This window comes from Anabrus simplex, chromosome 8, assembly GCF_040414725.1.
Source record: "Anabrus simplex isolate iqAnaSimp1 chromosome 8, ASM4041472v1, whole genome shotgun sequence".
NCBI lineage: Eukaryota > Metazoa > Arthropoda > Insecta > Orthoptera > Tettigoniidae > Anabrus > Anabrus simplex.
Genome location: NC_090272.1, coordinates 109,885,960 through 109,906,286, shown reverse-complemented (window position 1 = coordinate 109,906,286; position 20,327 = coordinate 109,885,960). Strand labels below are relative to the sequence as shown.

At 38.4% G+C, this 20,327-nt stretch overlaps 1 protein-coding gene across 1 annotated transcript in view; it reads right to left on the bottom strand.

Annotated features, from left to right (window-relative positions):
• Window positions 1-19,744, bottom strand: part of LOC136879329 (terpene synthase) — a 56,419-nt gene extending 36,675 nt beyond the window's left edge. The window contains exons 1-2 of the mRNA XM_067153147.2: window positions 19,638-19,744; window positions 8,369-8,523 (exon numbers count right to left, since the gene is read on the bottom strand). Coding sequence (XP_067009248.2) covers window positions 8,369-8,523; window positions 19,638-19,697 — 215 coding nt within the window. The 5' untranslated portion in view covers window positions 19,698-19,744. The remainder of the gene's footprint in view (window positions 1-8,368; window positions 8,524-19,637) is intronic.
• Between the last annotated feature and the right edge of the window lie 583 nt (window positions 19,745-20,327).

Genomic DNA, 20,327 nt, shown 5'->3' with positions numbered 1-20,327 from the left:
GGTAAAGGTAGGAGATGCAATCAGTCAACAGAGGAAGGATGTGGATAAGGAGCACACAATAACAACAGATTGCCCATTAAGATCACTCAAAATGTGCTGAAAAGGAAACAAATTTCAAACTGTGAATCATATGACCAACTACTTAAGAAGTATGCTTTATAAATTATTGTAAAAATAAGTACCAATAAAAAATAAAACAGGAAACAGAAAGCTTTCAATAAACTGTATAATAATAAAACAATTATATGTAAACAGGCAATAAATATAGTTTTCAATATACTGAAGGATACTGCAAAAGTAATTTAGTGAACAATAACTAAGAAAGCTACTCAGAGAAAAAAATGGTACCTTGTGGTTATATAAAACTTCTTAGAACCCCCTTCTGTTTTTTTCTTTTTTAAATTTTGGTTTAAATCTAATAATATATTGTTTACACTCCATCAACAGAGAGAGAAGGTATCTGTGAGCAAGATAGGTTGTAATGGAGACAGAAGGGAAATCCTGTGTAGTGGCAGGATAAAAAGCAACCAACAAAAAGGAAAAATAATCTTGTGTAGTAATTAACTGACATTTACAGTAATTCATATCTTTCCTGATGTCACCCCATATACCAAATATATACATTTCTTGAGGTGAATGTAAACCACCAGAAAGTGCTAATAGTAGTAGTTTACAGTATAAGCCACCTAAGAAATACAGAAGATATTGAAGTGGACCTGCTGAAACTTACACCATGTTATGTACACATTATAATCTTCAGTGATTTCAACATAAACCTTCTAACTCAGACTGAATCCACAGACTGTTGTTCATATCAATGGACATGACTATCTTATTATATGCAACTAATCACGTACACATATGTAACACAACTCAACCCGTACTCTTAATAGTTGACTGTGACAAATGATCCCCAGAAGGCTGTCAAGCATAGACAAATATAGTATATGTTTCTGGTATCCGTACACAGAATCTCATTTATCTCTGTTACTCACTGCGGGTGCCCAAGCATATACATGACAGCGACATGACTAATGCAAACTTATGTCAACTATAATATGACACGGATGTGTCTTGATTTAGCTCACTACTAGAACACTAAGACAAGCATGTTCCTATTTGACAGGCAAGGGTTCTCGTGGTTAAACAGTGAGATGAAAGTAGCAATGGCCCAATGCAATGTTTTGTGCTGTTGGTACAGGGTAACAAAAAAAGCAAGCAGTCTCTTATGGAACACAACAAAACAACTTATTAGAAACGGTAAACTTAAATATATCTAAAATCAAATTAAAAGTCTTAATATTGCTAATGCGTGGAGTCAGTTACATACAACAGGCATAGGAAAAAACACAGAACCTCATATCCCAAACACTATTGCTTGACACACTTACCACTTCACTGGTAAACAAATAAAAGAAACTCAATTTCCATCCAGATTTTTACCACATGAAGAAGACAATTACCTACATACGGAACCAATTTTTTAACATTGTACTCTCAGTATAAATGAAGTAAAAAAGCCTTAAATTCCATTAAACTGAAATGAAAGGATCGTATCATATTCCAATATGCTTCATAAAATATGTTATTGGCACGGTCTTGCCAATTGCTGTCTAAACACAATAACTTTCCTGGTCATTTGGAAGGATGCTCCGGTAACTCCAGCATCAACACTGCATTGAGCGCGTCCTGAAAGTAGCATCAGTGTTTGCGTCGTATCTGAGAAATACATATATTCAGTCTGTCTACAGCAACCCCTATATAATTTGTGGATGATAGAAACCAACATAAAATGCACTTTAAGGTTTATTTACAACATATGCCCTAAAATACTGAGAAAGGACACTGGCATATTTGAAACAATTAAACTAATTATCTGATTGTTCTTTTCACAGTCTTCAGGATCCTGAAATCGTGATGTTACTGATTAGTCAAACAACTCACTGAACACAATACAGTTTTACAAGTCATCTTCATCTTAATTTTCAATTTCAAAAGACCTTGAGCTGCAAGAACTAGCACAAACAATAATCAGCTAAATCACAGCAAATCAAACGCATTAGAGATAAACATGAATACTTTACAAATTTACTTGCATCATGATTTATCTACGAGGCAGCAGCTCATGACATTTGTATTGCATGAAGGTCACAACATTATTGGATGTCACCACTTCTGAGACAGGAAGCTAGGGGGGAGATGGGCTTCTAACCTCAAGCAAGCTTCATTACAGCAAATAATCACTACTATGTATCTCTCAGATAAAACGTGACTAATGCAGTGTTAAAAAATATCTCATGAAATTTTTCATCAGATTACTGCCCTATAACTATACTAACCCTGCTTGTAAAAGCATTTGAACGGCTAGTACATTATCAACTACTGAATATCTCACAATTCATTAAATTTTAGATCCTTTCCAATCTGGCTTTAAGAAAGGCCACAACACGGCACTTCTTGATGTAACAGATGATATTAAGCATGTTATGGATAAACGGCAGATAAAGGTACTCATGCACCTTGATTTTAGTAGTGTATGTGAAATAGTCAACATGAAATGGCTTCTTTTGAAATTGCGCTCTACTGATTTTGACAAGATAGCAATCAATTTCTTTATATCTTATCCCACAAATCGTTATCAATGTGTTTCGGCAAACAATGTTACTTCCCAATGGGCTAACAGATTATCTGGCGCCCCTCAAAGATCTGTGCTGGAACCTTTATTATTCATGCTGCATATCAACAACCTCTCCTCTCCACTTCTTCACTGTATACACTATCTATATACTGATGACTCACAAGAATATTACCATACTTGTACAGGTGGTACTTGCAAAGCAGTCTAATATAAGAATACGGTACTAACAACTTGTTACATAAACCAAAAATTATTCCTTAATCATCAACCTACGAAAGATGCAAACCATTATAACTGGACACCAGAAATTCTGTACCTGTTCACCATTGTTACTAACAGTGTACATTTCTAATTCTGACTTCAACCCATGGGGACCAGCAAGTACAGCTAGTTATGTAATAAATGCTATTCACCAGCTGAATAACTGTTAATCATATTTAAGACATGCAGTAGTACCCATCATTGATGGGACAATCACTTAGCATGTGCATGAGTTTTGTCCACCCCTTACGTTGTTCCCCAGATTCTGAGGCACATCAGTGGGCATGACTCTCCCTGTCAGTGGCTTCTCATGACACAGTTGATTTCTTGCCTTCTGTGGCCCTTTGTAGTTTCATATAATTTCTTTTTCTTTTTTGCATTATTGCTGATATTGTTTTGATCTCTTCCTGCTGTATAAAAGAAAGCCAAGTATCGGGTTAATATTTGAAACATAAACAACATGAAAGTGGTCATAATCAACCTCATAACTAACAAGAAAGGCAGAAGAAGTGGTGGATTTTATGGAGAAAGAGGGTATAGAAATGATGGGGTTGAGCAAAGTTAAAAGAGAATAGGGAAACGATATACACACTATACTGAGTGGTGGCAGAGAGGAAAAAAATGGAGTGGGTCTGACAATTTCAAAACAGCTGGAAGAGTACTGTACGTGGATAAAGTATGCTTGGTCTTGCTGAGCCATATGCTGCACTGCCGTAGTCTGGCTGAGATAAAATACGTGCCCTATAGAATCGTAGGAGCACTGTGCGGTCAGCCCCCCGCAATTATTGCTGCTAAGAAACGTCATGACATTCAGCTTCTTAGTGCACTGCACTTTTAACTGCCGCACATGTGACTCCCACTATAATTTGCTATCAAAAAGGAGCCCAGGAAATCGGTAAGTGTCAACTACAGGATTAGCTACATTTCCTAAATAAAGTTCAGGAGGAGGGTGAAGAAAACGTTGGCAACAAAAATGGACAACATAGGTCTTTGTGGTGGAAAACCGAAAGCTATGTTCGAAGGTCCACTGCTCCACTCTCCTAATAGCTTGTTGTAATCGTCACTCTGCGACTGCCATATTACGCGAGCTATAGTGCAGAGCAAAGTCGTCCACATATAGCGACGGTATGACTGCTGAACCAGCAGCAGCAACAATATCGTTTATAGCAATCGCAAACAGAGTGACACTAAGAACCGATCCCTGTGGGACTCCATTTTCCTGAACGTGGTATTGCGAATATGTCCTCCCTACTCGGACACGGAATAAATGGAGGGACAAAAAATTCGCAATAAATACTGGCAAGTGACCTCGGAATCTCCACTGATGCAGGACTGAAAGGATACCATATTGCCAGGTGGTGTCATTGGCCTTTTCTAAGTCAAAGAAAACAGCTACCAAATGCTGTTTGCGAAGAAACGCATCCTAGATAAAGCTCTCCAGGCGTACCAAGTGGTCAGTGGTCGAGCGAGCAGCTTGAAGACCACACTGGTACTCGGACAACAGTCCTTGTTTCTCCAGACACCACACAAGTCAGCGATTTACAATCCTCTCAAGTAGCTTACAAAGGCAGTTTGTAAGACAAAATCGGTCTGTAACTTCCTGCATACTTTGGATCTTTGTCAGGCTTGAGGAAAGGAATAACTATGCCCTCTGACCACTGAGACGGAAAATCACCCTCTATCCAGATTCGAATGAACACACGAAGGAGATATAATATACTATCGTCACTAAGGTGTTTCAACATCTGGTTATGGATATTGTCTGGTCCAGGAGACGTGTCCTTGCAAAGCGCTAAGGCGCTGCGGAGTTCCCACTCCATAAAGGGCACATTATAGTCCTCTGAAGCTTGAGTGGCAAAACTAAGGTGATGACGTTCTGCCTCCTGCAAATTGACCACAGTAGGCTGCCTACGATAACGTTTATGAGCGAGGAAATCACTTTGGTAATTCCCGGAACCAGATACACCCGCAAAATGACTAGCTAGATGGTTAGCAATCGAGAGTGGTTCAGTGACGACACTCCCTGCAATGGAAATTCCTGGTACAGAAGATGACCCTTTGATACCCGAAATACGCCGAAGTTTAGTCCACACTTGAGATGATGGAGTATGTGACGTCATTGAAGACACATATCTCTCCCACGAAGCTTTCTTACTTTGGCGAATAAGAACTCGCGCCTTAGCACAGAGTTTTTTAAATGTTACCAAATTGACCACAGTACGCTGCCTACGATAACGTTTATGAGTGTGACGGGTTTTTTTGATAGCTGCTGCAATTACTTCGTTCCACCAAGGAACGAGTTTTCGATGAGGAGTCCCTGAGAAGGATGGAATGAATTCCTCAGCAGCAGAGGAGGAGCCTCGACAGATTTTTGTTTGAACAAAGTAAAGACGATGGGAAAATGATAACTGTCACAGAGATCATCGTGTGTATTCCACCGAAACAGCGGAACCAACGTTCGGCTGCACAGACTTACGCCTATGCGAGAATATGTGCCGTAACGTACACTAAAGTGAGTTGGTTCCCCTGTGTTCAAAATACATAAATCCAGCTCTGTTACTAATGTTTCCGGTTCTCTTCGCTGGGGGCAAGGCATCTCAGAGCCCCATATAGGGTGACAGGCGTTAAAATTGCCCAATAAGAAGAAGGGATGGGGAAGCTGACCTACAAGATCAGTGACATCATTTATGCTAAGAGGCTGGCCTGGTGGAAAATAAACATTACACACTGTTGCTATGACAGGCAGCGGAACGCGAAGTGCTACAGCCTCCAGCAGAGTTCTTAGTGGAATCTCTTCGCTGTAGGTATCAGAATGGACAAAAATGCCAACGCCACCGGAAGCCCGGTGAGCATAATGTTGTTCTGTCGAGTATAGTCGAAAATTTCTCAAGACCGTATGAAGATCTGGTCAGAAATTTGTTTCCTGAATACAGACTATACTCGCCGAATACTTGCTAATTAGCTGGCGCAGCTCAGCAAGATGCCGATCATAACTGTTACAATGGAATTGTAACAGTGCCATAAGGACGACTTCTGAGGTTTAGGTTAGAAGCAGCGTGATGCTACCTAACCTACACTCACATCCCCATCCGAAGATGGAGATAACGATGTGTATGATTTTGTCCTTTCCTCCAGAAAGTAATCAATTACTGATTTTATTCTTCTGTCACCCTAGCCATATCTTGTAATTTTCCTGCTGTTTTTTTTTTTCCGAAACCATATACTGCCCACAATCATTCCATCATTCCGTTCCTCTCACAAAACTCAACTAGTTTATCCCCTCTTTTATTCCTTTTCCCATATCCATATGGTCCGATTACTTCTTCCTTTCCTTGTCTCGTTGGGTAGTTCGCTACCCAAGTCTTTAACTTTTGATTCCCTAAGGGGGGCAACCCCTTGGGAACAAGCGTAGCGTATTAGTCTAGGTTCCAGCTTCCCTAGGTTCCTGGTTGCTACCAGAACCGATAGGCACAATTTTAAGCTGTTCAAATCAATTCTTTTCAGTCGACACATTGAAGGTGTATACGGTGAACTTGAGGACCTGAAGAAAATGCGTAATGGTGGTTTGCTTCTAAAGACGAGCACTGTGCTTCAAGCAGATCAGTTGCTTAAGTGCGACCACTGTGGTCCCCATCAAAGTGGAAAAGCACAAAACCTTGAATCTGGTTCGTGGAGTTATTTTCCACTGTGATCTCATTCTGAACACTGACGATGAACTGATGGTAGACATGAAGCACCGAGGTGTGACCTACGTCCGGCGTATCCCACGCAAAGTCAACGGTGAAGATGTTGCCACGGGTGCGTTCATAGTCTCCTTCAAATTGTCATTGTTGCCAGAGAAAGTCAAGGTAACAACCTATCGTTGCGATGTAAGGCCGTACATCTCACTTCCTATGCAATGCTATCAATGCCAGAGATTCGGACACATGGTATCTCGTTTGAATCAGTCTGTGTGTGGTATATGTGGAAAAGTAACTCACGGTGCGGAGGAGTGCACAACTCTGTACAAATGCACTAACTGCTCTGGTATTCATTCTCCTCGAGATCGGAACTGTCCAGCATATGTGAGTGAGAAGAAGATCCAGGAGATCAAGACCCTCGATGGTCTTTCCTACCAGGAAGCGCACCGTAAGTTTAATTCTCTGAATGCCAAGACATTAGACTTCAGCATGATAGCACAGTCTCTCTCAGGTTCGTAATTTTCCCTTGAAACACCTTCCATGACGCCGCAAAGAGAACGAGCTCGAAGGTGGGTCCACCCCGGCCTTCGACCACCATAAAGCCTGTGCCAGCTAAGAAACCTATGCTGGCACAGCAAGGGAAGAAGACGTCTGCTTCCCTCACAAGGTCGGCGAAAGCCGTGCCTAAGCCGACGAAGGCGGCATCGTCGACCAGTGCTGGGAAGTCACCTCCCAGCCCGTCTAAACAAGAATCGATGGCGGGGAAGAAGAGCGCCCTTACTAGACGTTCTTCTACATCTCCTACAAATGGGGCCTCACGCCCTCCACCTGGAGGGTCTGATTCTGCGCCAGCGGGTTTTTCTCCTCGAAAACCTGCGCGCTCCCCTTGTAGGAAGAAACCCTGTCCCCAGACTACGTCGAAGAAATTCCTGCTTTAGCAGGAGAAGCATTTGATGAAGATACAGTTGTGATAGCAAAAAATGAGAGTGGGGAAAATGAAAAAAATTAAAGGAGATAAGAGATAGTAAAATAAAAGTGTGGAAATTACAAGATAAGATAGGAATGTTGGTCAACATGGAAGGCACTCAAGAGACTGCACACTGGAGTTGGCATATCAAAGACCAAGATGAGAAAATGGGGATTCAACTGTGATTCCACACTATGCAAATGCGGTGAAGATCAGACCATGAACTATCTCCTTATCTGCAAGTTGTACCCAACCAAGTCTTCTCCTCAGAACCTGATTGATGCCACCAAGGCAGCGTGTGAATTGGCTAGATACTGGTCACACTACATTTAAATTTTATTTGTGCAGTATAGGCCCATGTGATGTGATATTACCTTGTATCCAGAAATGATATGCTTGTAGTACCAATTTTTGGATGTATTTTATTTCAGTACTATCTTTGGCATTTATGCTATGTTTCTGGCACCATTAAATAAAATATTCGAAACCATAAAAGTGAGTTGTGAGATATAAAATCCAATATCATTATTATTATTAGAACAAACTGTGATCTTTAATAACCTATGCAATCTGTTATTTAGCAATTTAAATATTCCAATATCCACTGCAATTTGTAAAGTAGAATAGAATAGAATGTTATGCAAAAAATTCTGGACTGTATACCCTCAGACCTTCTATGTTATTTCTTTTCTCAACTGGTGACAACTAATTTCACAGCAAGAAACCCTAAACCCAGACATATTACTGAACCGAATACATCTACAAATCTTGCCACTCATCCATTAAAATCATAAAACAGTAAGACATACACTCGCAACTTACAGTAGACTAGCATTATGAAGCATTTGTACAATATCACCAACCACGTTCAATTTATCACAGGGAATTTTCAACCAGTAGTTGAATGCATGTGCTAACTTGGCTCGAATCTGCTTGCCAGGAACTTGCAAAATGTACTTGAAGGGTTGGAGAAGCTTCTGTAAGTAAACAAAATAACATATTTACCAGCATAATTCAAATTTCATTTACAATGCATTCAGTTAAATATTACATCATTATCAACAAAACAGTTTAACACCTCAACAACAAACTTACAAATCCCTCTGAGAGAATTTTCTTATAAAAAAAAGTATGATGAGAGAAATTATAGTGGCGCATAATCCATGTGTTTTAATTTAATTAAGGAATGCTACAGTATATAACAAAATATCGAATTTTGTGTGATAGGTCCTAACTTATAGTACTATTTACATAAAAATGTCCACCATTTGGCAGAGTTAGCTTATCTGTAACTTGTCAATGCATGTGGGAGTTTAGTAATGAAAAATCATAGTCATGTAGTTCTGTGGCCATAGACAGATGTCAAAGTGGACCTTCTCATCCCTGATAGTGATAAATCATCAATTTGGATCAAAATGAAATTTATTACATATGAAATGAGTAGTAGGCCTATTATGAAAATGTTAAAATATTTGGGCCGGAAAGAGTAGGGAATAAGGAGACGGGCTACTCAACTAAGCAATATGGTGCAGGCTGTCAGTGGAGAAATGGTGTAGAATGACATTACAGTAGAAGAAAAATAATCCTGAGTGGAGTTTTTAAAAGTAGGAAGGATCATAATATGAACATAATGTTACAATTCAAGAGGACAAATTGGGGTAAATATTTGTTTATCATAAGAGGAATTACAGATTGGAATAATGTGCTAAGGTAGATGTTAAATCAATTTTCAACTTCTTTGAAACCATTAACGAGAAGACCAGCTAAACAACTGATAGAAAACCTGCCCATTAATGAAATATTACTGCAAGTAGGCTAAATACAAGCAGACCTGACCAATAAAAATGAAAGATTTTTACCTTTGCCAAGGGTTAAATTCTACAACATACAGGCAAGTAATAAAAAATATTCAAGCATGCCTCTATTTTCAAATCTCCAAATCTGAAGATAGCAGTTCAAGTCCAGATTTCTTCGTTTCGAGAGGCAGAAAAAAACCCGGTCCAATCAGCATCCATGCCATATGATGTTGGCAAGTAAAAAAGGATCTCTGGTGACTCCTAAGTGTTTATGATTAATTACATAATTAGCTTAAAACTCAGTTAAAGATCACGTTTCGAGAGACAGAAAAAAACCCGGTCCATTGAGCATTCATGCCAAATGATGTTGGCAAGTAAAAAAGGATCTCTGGTGACTCCTAAGTGTTTATGATTAAATTAATTAGCTTAAAACTCAGTTAAAGATCACACAATACAACTGAGATTTCTCTGTCATCTGGTAGAGTAAAATGTAACTTCAAAAATTATATGCAGGCAGCCCAAATGTTATTAAAAGAATGCCTGCACACAATAGCAGAGTTTCTAGATGAGTTTTTTTAACAAGTTTTTTTACGTCGCACCGACACAGATAGATCTTATGGCGACGATAAGAAGGAAAGGGCTAGGAGTGGGAAGGAAGCGGCCATGGCCTTAATTAAGGTACAGCCCCAACACTTGCCTGGCTGCTGATAGTGGGGCTCGAACTCACTATCTCCCGAATACTGGATACTGGCCACACTTAAGCAACTGCAGCTATCGAGCTCGGTTTTCTAAATGATGATTATTATTATATTTATTAATACCATCATTTTAAATTATGTTCAAAATGATCATCCGCGTGGTATATCTTTTCAAAATACCTCGCAGACACATGGAGAACAGAATCTGAAGACAATAATTTTCCTAATATTCAAAATCTTTCTGAAATGCTTAGCGTTAAAACTAATATTGTAGTGGATTTCAGTTACAGAATTTTCATTTTAATAAGTTCAAACGTTGCCGACAACTTTAATATTGCTTAACTTACATGGTTCATTCAACTGTTCACTTTGATGTGGAGGAGCCCTAAACACATGCAAGCTTGATACCAAAGAATGACCAGGCAAGTTGGCTAGGGGCATGCAGCTGTGAGCTTACATCTGGGATATAGTGGATTCGAACCCCACTATCGGCAGCCCTAAAGATAGTTTCCCATTTTCACACCAGGTAAATGCTGGGGCTGTACCTTAAGGCCACAGCCGCTTCCTTTCTCCTAGGCATTTCCTATCCCATTGTCACTACAAGACTGTGTTGGTGTGACATAAAGCAAATTGTAAAGAAACAAACACTTCTTACAAAACTGTACAAAATTATGTTGACATCCTCCTAGTCAATACTATAATATTTTACATCCAATTAAGACGAAACTTTACATAGACATGTTTTGACCCGAAATAGACTCATCCTCATTAAGACATATATAATGAATTAAAAACATCAGACACACCCAAAATGGAATGTCAGTTAAAAAGCATGATGAAAATTAAAAACTGTAAGATGGTGATTGTTAAAACAGTCTTGAGCTGGAAGCCTTTTTGTTTCAAAGTTTTTATTGTCTCTTGGTGTAGTTCAACTAATAGGTCTACCTGTAAACTGTTGGCTTAGCTGTTATGTTCAGACATGGGTTGATATACGTAAGCTGTTATTGAAGTTGAACTGTCTGGATTTTAGTCTGTAAAATGGATAATAATCAAATTAATGGTGCTTGTGGTTTAAAGGGGCCTAACATCTAAGGTCATCAGCCTAATAATCAAATTAAAAAGTAGAAAAATGGTGACTAAGAGGAAAATATTAAGACAGGTTATGAAGAACGAAAATTAACTTAAGTTACGTAGCCCACTTGTATCACCTGTGTTCTCTGACAAAGTAGTCCAGTGCTTGACTGACTTGCTCCCGTAGTCGAAGCGCAAGATGTGTTGCTATGTAAAGTTACATCTTAATTGGACATAAAATATTATGGTATTGACTAGGAGGATATCAACACAATTTTGTAAGAAGTTCTACCGACAATGCGGATCTAACATGAGATTCATATTCTATTACAACAAACTGACAGCTTATGAACAACAAGTGGTGTACTATGATGGATCTAGAATTTTCAAATAGCTACAATGGTATGTGTCTGTACGGTATAATTTTCCTCATCTAGCACAGTTTCCAGCCACTGACAAGTCTGTTTGGAATTTGAGCCTCTCCAGAGTTTCCTGTCATTAGCCTACACCAGTTCTTTGCTGATACTCTGTTTCAGTTCCCTCTCTTCTCAGCAAAGTCATTCACTTCCTCTAACCATCGCTCAGTCTTCTGGGTATCCTCGACTCCTCCATTCATTCGAATTGCCTGTACCATCTTAGTAGACATTTCTCTACCTCTTTCATAAGGGTTCCTCCTTCAGCACTTCACTTGTGAGGATAATTTCACATATGAATTTCTTAATTCAAGCACCTCTCAACATGTAAACAGAACTGTACGGACCCTTGTCCGTGTAGTTCTGTAATGTGCTCTGCACGTATGGCTCTATCCCCTCCCCTTCTTGGTATAGCTGAGTGGATGCGGATGGCCTTGGTGAGTGTTGGGGGTAGCCATGTTGGTAGTTTTCGCCTGATCTTTCTACGAGACAGACGTGCCATGTAGTCTTCTGTACTTTTTTTCCGGGGTTTATCCCGGTTTCCACCCTCTTTTGGGGAATTTGGTTATGATGTATTTATTTTACAGTTATTAATCTATCTGGTATGTAAATTTAATCCTTTTATGGTTTGATCTGCATTCTCCTCCAACCTCCCATCCTATTCCGGTTAGTATATATCATATTCTAAGATGTGTTCTTTACTTACTTTTCATTACTGGCCCCTTTTTTAAACTCCTTTTCCTTCTGGTTTGTGGATTTAATATTTTACCAAGGTCAGTAATTTTCTGTACACCTTTCCATTTAGGAGGCTTTCAAACTTGTACCTTACCATTGTAACTCTGCATCCTTTATTACGCAGGTTTTAATTCTGCTTATGTCAGATACCACTCGTATTATATCATGTTTTATGGGAAATCTTGCCCAATTTCTTAGATTGAATTATTTCACCTTCACTTTAAATACTGAAAGGGGTTTCATGTATTTTACCCATCAGCTGGGGAAGCTAACCGTGAAAATGACTATCACTTAATGTACAGAAATACCGGTATGTAAAGAGAAAAATGAAACCACCTTTATTGCGGTGATTTGTCACATGTTTTGTCCGCATGTTTTATATTTTTCTGGGGTCCCCTTGGTGACTATTGTTTGATGTTTTGTTTTTTTAAAAAGAAGTTGGGACTGATTGGTTTTGGTGGTGTGACATGTAGGTCTCGATTTCACGTGAGATCTACCCCGCATATTCTGGTTTGATATTTAATTACCTGTTACTATTTTCATCCCAGTTTTGTTTCAGATTACCTGCGATAATCTCTGTTGTAAACTTTACCTTCTACGTATGGAAGTACTGAATTAGGGAGTGTGCTCTACTCCCTGTGAACTTCGGCCTGGTGATTTTAAGGTGATACCGTTGTTATTGGATACCTCTCTGGTTGACCTTCTGTGTCAAGCCTTTGATTCTGCTGATTTTGAAATAATACGTAGTTTAGTAATTGGGAGTTTCACTTCATCGCATGACCTTGTGCTTTGGTGTCAATGACTATATGATCAGTCCTTGTTTAGTCATCGGATCTCTTCAATTAGTTTTGGGAATTCCGCCCTCCCTTCCTGGTACGGATTTCAGTTCCTGTGATACTTTAAGGTATTTACTCCATACTAAAGTTCTGGTTTAATTTGGCCGGGCTGAGTGGCTCAGACAGTTAAGGCGCTGGCCTTCTGACCCCAACTTGGCAGGTTCGATCCTGGCTCAGTCCAGTGCTATTTGAAGGTGCTCAAATACATCAGCATCGTGTCGGTAGATTTACTGGCACGTAAAAGAACTCCTGTGGGACTAAATTCCGGCACCTCAGCGTCTCCGAAAACCGTAAAAGAGTAGTTAGTGGGACATAAAACAAATAACATTATTATTATTATTATTATTATTATTATTCTGGTTTAATTTCTCTCCTTATTTCCCTGTTAATTTTACCTATTACTTGTTCCTTTCCTTATCAAATATTTTTCAAAAAAAGACAACGCAGATAATTTAACCTTGTAACCTTCTTATTCCTTTATTAAATTTTATGCTTCTAATACTGTGTTATCCTTTGAGACAACGTTGGTAATTATACTCTGAATTTGGTAAGTTGCTACTGATATAAAGGTCACGTTGCAAGATCCACTCCTAGCTCGCTCTCCACTCATTTACCCATTGAGGTAAGTTGTTTTTGCATGATTATTTGATACTGCCGTTTAAATTACCTTGTGCTTGACGACACCACTGTGGAAATTGTGTTGTGGGTGTAAGTGTACGGTGTGTAGTTAACTTGCAACTCGGCACCTCACAGGATTATGTTTTTATTATAACCCGCCCTTGTATGACAGTATGTCTGTGTGTCTGTGGAGTGACTCTGTAAGTTTGGGGCTTGAATAATTCCTGTGCACTGAGGCCCTTACTTCTGCTTGAGTTGTGATTGTCACCCAGCTGGTCGTCGGGCCATTATACTTAATTATACTTATTCGGTGCCGCTTGTTACAACGTTACTGTGTCTGTACTTAATTGTGTCTCTTATGTGCTGCGGATTACTGCCATTATTTGGTGTATTTATAATTCTCCAAGTGAAAACGTGCGCCACTTAGCACATTGGTATGTATTATTACTCTCCCAGTACAAGCGCAGTGTCACAGTGTAAATTTGATCCCGTGTAATATTGGCACGTCACACACATTTTCATTTCACACTGTCCCTTCTTGTAATTCATATTCTGCTTCAGAATTTCATTTCACTCACCTGCACTCTGCTAATATCTCTTCCTATCACCAGGTTTAGGGGAATTTGTAACAATTTCTTCACCATTATGACTGGTCATAGGCCTATTTAATTTGTAACAGAAGCCAGAGGTGATTTACTACTCACCATCTGAATTAGTCACAGGTGATTCACCGTCCACCATAATTTCTAACATAATTAATTATATAGTCACGTAATAAATTTCTTTTAATGGCTGATTCTTTTGATAGTTTGGACCTAATTTTTGCCGTTAGACAACTAATGGAAAAGAACTGGGAAAAAGGGAAAGATCTGATAGTAGTGTTCCTGGATATAGAAAAAGCCTGTGGCAGTGTTCCAAGGAGCAAAATATGAGAATGTCTGCATAAACTAGGGGCTCCAAGTTCTCTAATTCGTAAGATCCAATTGCTATATGAAAACTGTGAAAGTAGTGTACAAATAGGGAATGGTAGAAATGAATGGTACCAAACAAAGAGAGGAGTACAACAAGGCAGTGCACTATCTCCACTACTTTAACTTGCACCCATTGATGTAATCATTAAAGAAATTAAAGCTGCAGAACCTGGAGATTTGAATGCATTAGTGTTTCAGATGATGTTGCCATCTGGGGAGAAATAGAGCAAGAAGTCCAAAGGAAATTAGATTGCTGGATCAACATATTTAAGGAATATAAGTTAAATGTAAGAAAAGAACAGTAGCAATGAAATTGAGTAGAACACCCAGCGAATGTGACCTCAAACTTCATAGAGAGAGAGAATTGAATGTGTAGAAAGCTTCAGCTATCTTGTAAGTATTGTATCGTACCACGGGAGTGCTAAATTGGAAATGCAGAACGGAGTGACAAAAGGTTCCACGTTCTTCTATCAGGTACGGAATCTAGTGTGGGACAAAGCAGTTCCCGTAAAAGCCAAACAAACAATGTTCAAATCTTCCCTCCTGCTAATCATGACATATGGCTTGGAGACCTCTGTGTTATTTAAAAGAGACATCAACAAACTACAAGCATATGAAATGAAATTTTTACGATCTGCTATGAATAAAATAAAAATAAAAAAGAAAAAAAGAAAAAAGAGACAGAATTAGAAATGAGTGCATTAGAAATGACATGCAAGTGACCTGTACGATGGATGAAAGACTACGCATTGCACGGTTGAAATGGTTTGGGAATGTGCAAAGGATGGAAGAGACTAGAACCCCCAGACAATACTTGGAAATGGCTGTACCTGGAAGGAGACTAGTTGGACATACCAGAAGAAGGTGGCTGAACCAAATAAATGCAGTCCTTATCGAGAAAGGAACAACACTGCAGGATGTGAAAGGAGAGGAACTCTACAATGACAGGAACCAATGGAGGCATATTGTCCACAAAAGTCCTACCCGGCCCACTGGAAGAATACCCAGATGATGATGGTACTTTCTTCACTTGACACACTCCACAATTTATTTTGAAGAATGGAAGAGATTAGTTTTGTGGAAGTACTTACTGTTTCTTATATACACATCATATCTAGACATACTCTTGTCATCAACCCATTATATATATCTAAGTTCCTGGCATCATCTTTTGGTGTGTGCATCTAATTTCATCAGTCATATTGTGAAAACACTATGACCTTACAGTGGAAGTAGTAGTGAAAATACTTCAGGTTTAGAAAGTTGCCAATATCTGTAGAAACTATAGAAGCACAATACATTACTGTGAAAACAAAAAAGTTACATTATGAAGATAAGCAAACTGATACTGAGCGTTATATGGCAACATTTTTATGAATTCCCGTAAATCCGCTAAGCTAAGTTGTATAACAAATCTTAACTGTAACGAATTGTAACTGTTATGAATTTTAATTCTCTGCCAACATGTAAATGATAAATTGTAATGAGTTTTCTGGATACCCCCCCACTCCCTCATTATCCAAGTCTCTGATGCACAGATTAGTAATGGAAGGTATGTCTCTGTTTAAGAATGACCATTTTGAATTCACATGTTAGAGAACTGAACATCTACAGTACATAGTTTTTAAAAAATGCCTAAATATACAGTATGTATGTTGAGTCCTCAGCCCTAAGGTTGGTTGGATCTTCAACAGCACCGCCATCAGCTGTCATAGATGGTCTAGGCATCATTGAAGAGGCATACTAGGGAAATGAGGAGTGAGGTAGTTTCCTGTTGCTTTCCTCACTGAGCCAGAAGTTGCTATTACATATCAGTCTACCAAGCCCACTGAAATCCAAAATGTACAGTAACATTCCATTAATTGATATATTACAGGTAATTAACCCCTTCAGTGATGCCTACGGCATCTATGACAGCTGATGGCAGAGCTGTTGAGGATCCAACCCACCTTAGGGCTGAAGACTGGACATACATACATACATACATACAAGTCTGGAAGTTGAAATCAACTTTAACGCTGCTAATGTTATAGAATTTGCCTCAAAGAAGCACAGAAATATGTTTTCAGTGAAATGTACGAAATGTTTCTTCAAAATCTCCAAAATTGCAGCATTTTGTGAAATGAAAATTGTAAGAAGTGTGTAAAGTGCAAAACTAGAAGACATTCATTCATTCATTCATTCATTCTTACAGCATTGAGGCTTATATTAAGTTAAACACCCCAAAATCAGTTAAAAATTGTTCTCTCAATCCACAACATTCATGCAATTTATTGTTTGTTTTATAGGAGAAAATCCTGGAAATCGGTTCTAACCAAATGATAATATTATTGAAAAAAATGAGATTCATGGCACCACAGACAATAAACCTCACGATTCCGTATTGACTTACAAATGATAAAAATTGACTCCTAAGAGAAAATTGTATTTTGTCCACTGTTCAATATAATATTTAGAACTGAGAGGACCGAAGGAAAGGGAGAGAGTAACCAACTTCAGCATTTTTATGATAAGTTGTCTTCTTCTTTCTCACAAACTTGCATAGTTTCTCTTTTCTTTTCTTGACTCCTACAAACATAGGAACTACTAGTCAATCTGAACAAGGGATTTTTCTGTGCTTACATTTCATCACATAGGCTCCATCCTATGAATATAAAGGTTCCACCATAGTTTAAAATAAGAAGAATTCCCACAATCATATAAGGTAACATATTCAGTCCATTTCACAAACAGAACATAACAAACAATTCCTTTTAACATGTTATAAAGAATGCAACAAGGTGACTTCACTGACGTAACCATTCTATATTTGTTTTAGAACAGTGTGAATTTAGCATTAAGACTAGCAATGAGATGACTTTTAAACAGTCATGCTATATTTTTAATGAACTTTCAATTTCACATCATCATTTTATGTATTTTCTAGTAGTATTTAATAATGTCTCCTCTCAATTTAACTAGCCAGCTGAAGATGGTCTAATAAGGACCAAAACACATACTGGTGATAAAAATGCTTTTCATTATTTATGGGCCCTAGTGTAAGTTTTCTCAATAGGCTACTTACTGTAATGATAGGTGGGCAAAATACAATTTACTCTTAGGAGTTAGTTTTCTGGTAGTGTTTAATAATGTCTCCAGTCAATCTGACTAACAAGCTGAAGATGGTCTAATAAGGACCCAAACACATACTGGTGATAAAAATGCTTTTAATCACAATCACAACAAAAATTGCAAGAAGCTTTTGATAAGCTTGTAAGCTGGACACACACCAACAACATGACACTGAACCCAATGAAGACGGTATACATGATATTCAGAAAAGGTGGAAGAATTCCATCGTCAACCATGATCATGTACAAAAATGTGCTTACCATCTATATGCCCATATCAGAGCGTACTCCGAGAACTATGAGCGAAGAAGGCTGACATCTGGGGAGACTTTTATCTAAACAGAATAAACACATTCAAATACCTGGAGTTAACATTACAAATGACTGGTACAAACTTTGCATCTCACATCAATGACAGGACAACTGCGGCGATCGTGGCGATGGACGAGATTAAAGTCTTATGACAACTTTCCATAACGACAGCAATAGACTTACTTCATATCAAGATTACACCTTATCATTATATATGCAATAAACGTCATATGTGAGCACCTGAGCAAAAAAATACTTAATGGCCATAGAAAAAATCAAAGCCACCTATCTCAAGAAAACCCTATGCATTGCAAAGATTGCACTGTCAAGATTAACATGTGAGCTCACGAGAGAACCTTTTTGCATCAAGGAGAAAAGAACAAAAATGTGCTTACCATCTATACGCCCATATCAGAGCGTACTCCGAGAACTATGAGCGAAGAAGGCTGACATCTGGGGAGACTTTTATCTAACAGATGCAATGGTGACATCCGAGTGGAAAAAGCCAGGGTACGAACTGAGACACAATTCGCAATTCATGGATTCCATTATAAACTATGCCATAGGAAATCTTTCCATGATCCAGGCGAAAGCTGCATATGCACACTATGTGGAAACAACACGAAAGAGTGCAAAAGAAGGAGGATAACATTGACTGGACTCTGTACTGAATAACTTGTAACTTTATCCATGCACATTGTGTGAAATACATATCTATTATTATTATTATTTACTTATAGTGAAGTTTTCTCAATAGGCTACTGACTGTATTGATAGGTGGACAAAATACAATTTACTCATAGGAGCCAATTTTTATAATAATAATAATGTTATTTGCTTTACGTTTCACTAATTTTTTTACAGTTCATGGAGTCATTGTTTATAATGCAAGGCATCTGAAGAATTAATGTATTTACGGAATTATGCAAATTTCACTTCTATTTCATAACAGAATATGAATGAGCTAGTTCGACGTCTTTATGAGCAAATGTCATAAGTAATTAATTCTTATTTTGTGTTCATTACCAAAATGAGGCTGGAAAGGTAGTTCTGTATGACAAGATAGCACGATATACGTGTATCCTATCTGATATGAAACGAGTGTGATAGTTAAGAATATTGCTAATCTGAGGTATAGGCCCCGGCCTACTGAAGGCCAATCTTTTACAAATGGTATCATCATTTGTCTTGAGGTAGATGCAGGAAAGAATTATTGCTGTGAAGGGATTAAGGATTAAGGGATTTTGAAAACCTCATCAATTTTGGAAACCTAGAGTCTGGCTAGGTAGGCTGCATCAAGTAAATGAGAAAGATGAGGAGGCCCCACTATCATACACAAGATATATTGCTGCTCCAGCAAGGAAATATGGTAATTTATTACTTATTTTGTGATAAGGTAGTGATTCAATAAGGCTGGTTTCCTAGCACTGTCAACTTCCGTACAAGTATCATAAAAGTAAATCAACTAATATTTTCATGCTTATAATATTCCTATAGTGACAAATTTCATAATTAGAATGAAACCACGTACCTCATCTTGATCTCTGTCACCAGATTTACTGTATGGAATACCATTTCCGGATCCCTCCATCACTGCAGTCTTCAGCAGGTTGTCATTAAACACGTTGTTCAAACAGAAAACAGAGATACATATCAATGACTCATAGTCAGGTAGAGACGTAGACCAACACGGAGCTGCTTCAATAGCTCACTGGTGCCGGGTTCACTTGAATCGATCAATATTTACTCAACATAAACCACGTGACTAACGAAGCAACAACGATATATTATACTTTAATCGAAAATAACAAAGATATACCGTCCAGCAGCAACATATACACAATTAGCCAGTTGCATCACCTAACAAGGTTAACATTTAATTATGATCATCATTAGCACCACTGTAGAAAACAACATTTACTTCAGTCATAAGATAACGATTGCTCAGGTTACGCATGAGACATAAACAGTACTGCCACCATTAACGATACAACCATCAGCTGATTCACGAGACAAGTGACAACCGAACAGCGCTGCCAATTGACAGCGGTAAGTTAAAATGTTCTTAAAACTTACATTCCCCAACAAGAAATATAGAGAATGAAACTGAGCTCTGTATAAACGCCCTTGATATAACGACTGATCTAATCCTTCTCGGCGCAAGGGGCAAATGCCTTAATGCAATAAAAAGTCAGTCCTATACTACGAGACGCGAATTTGA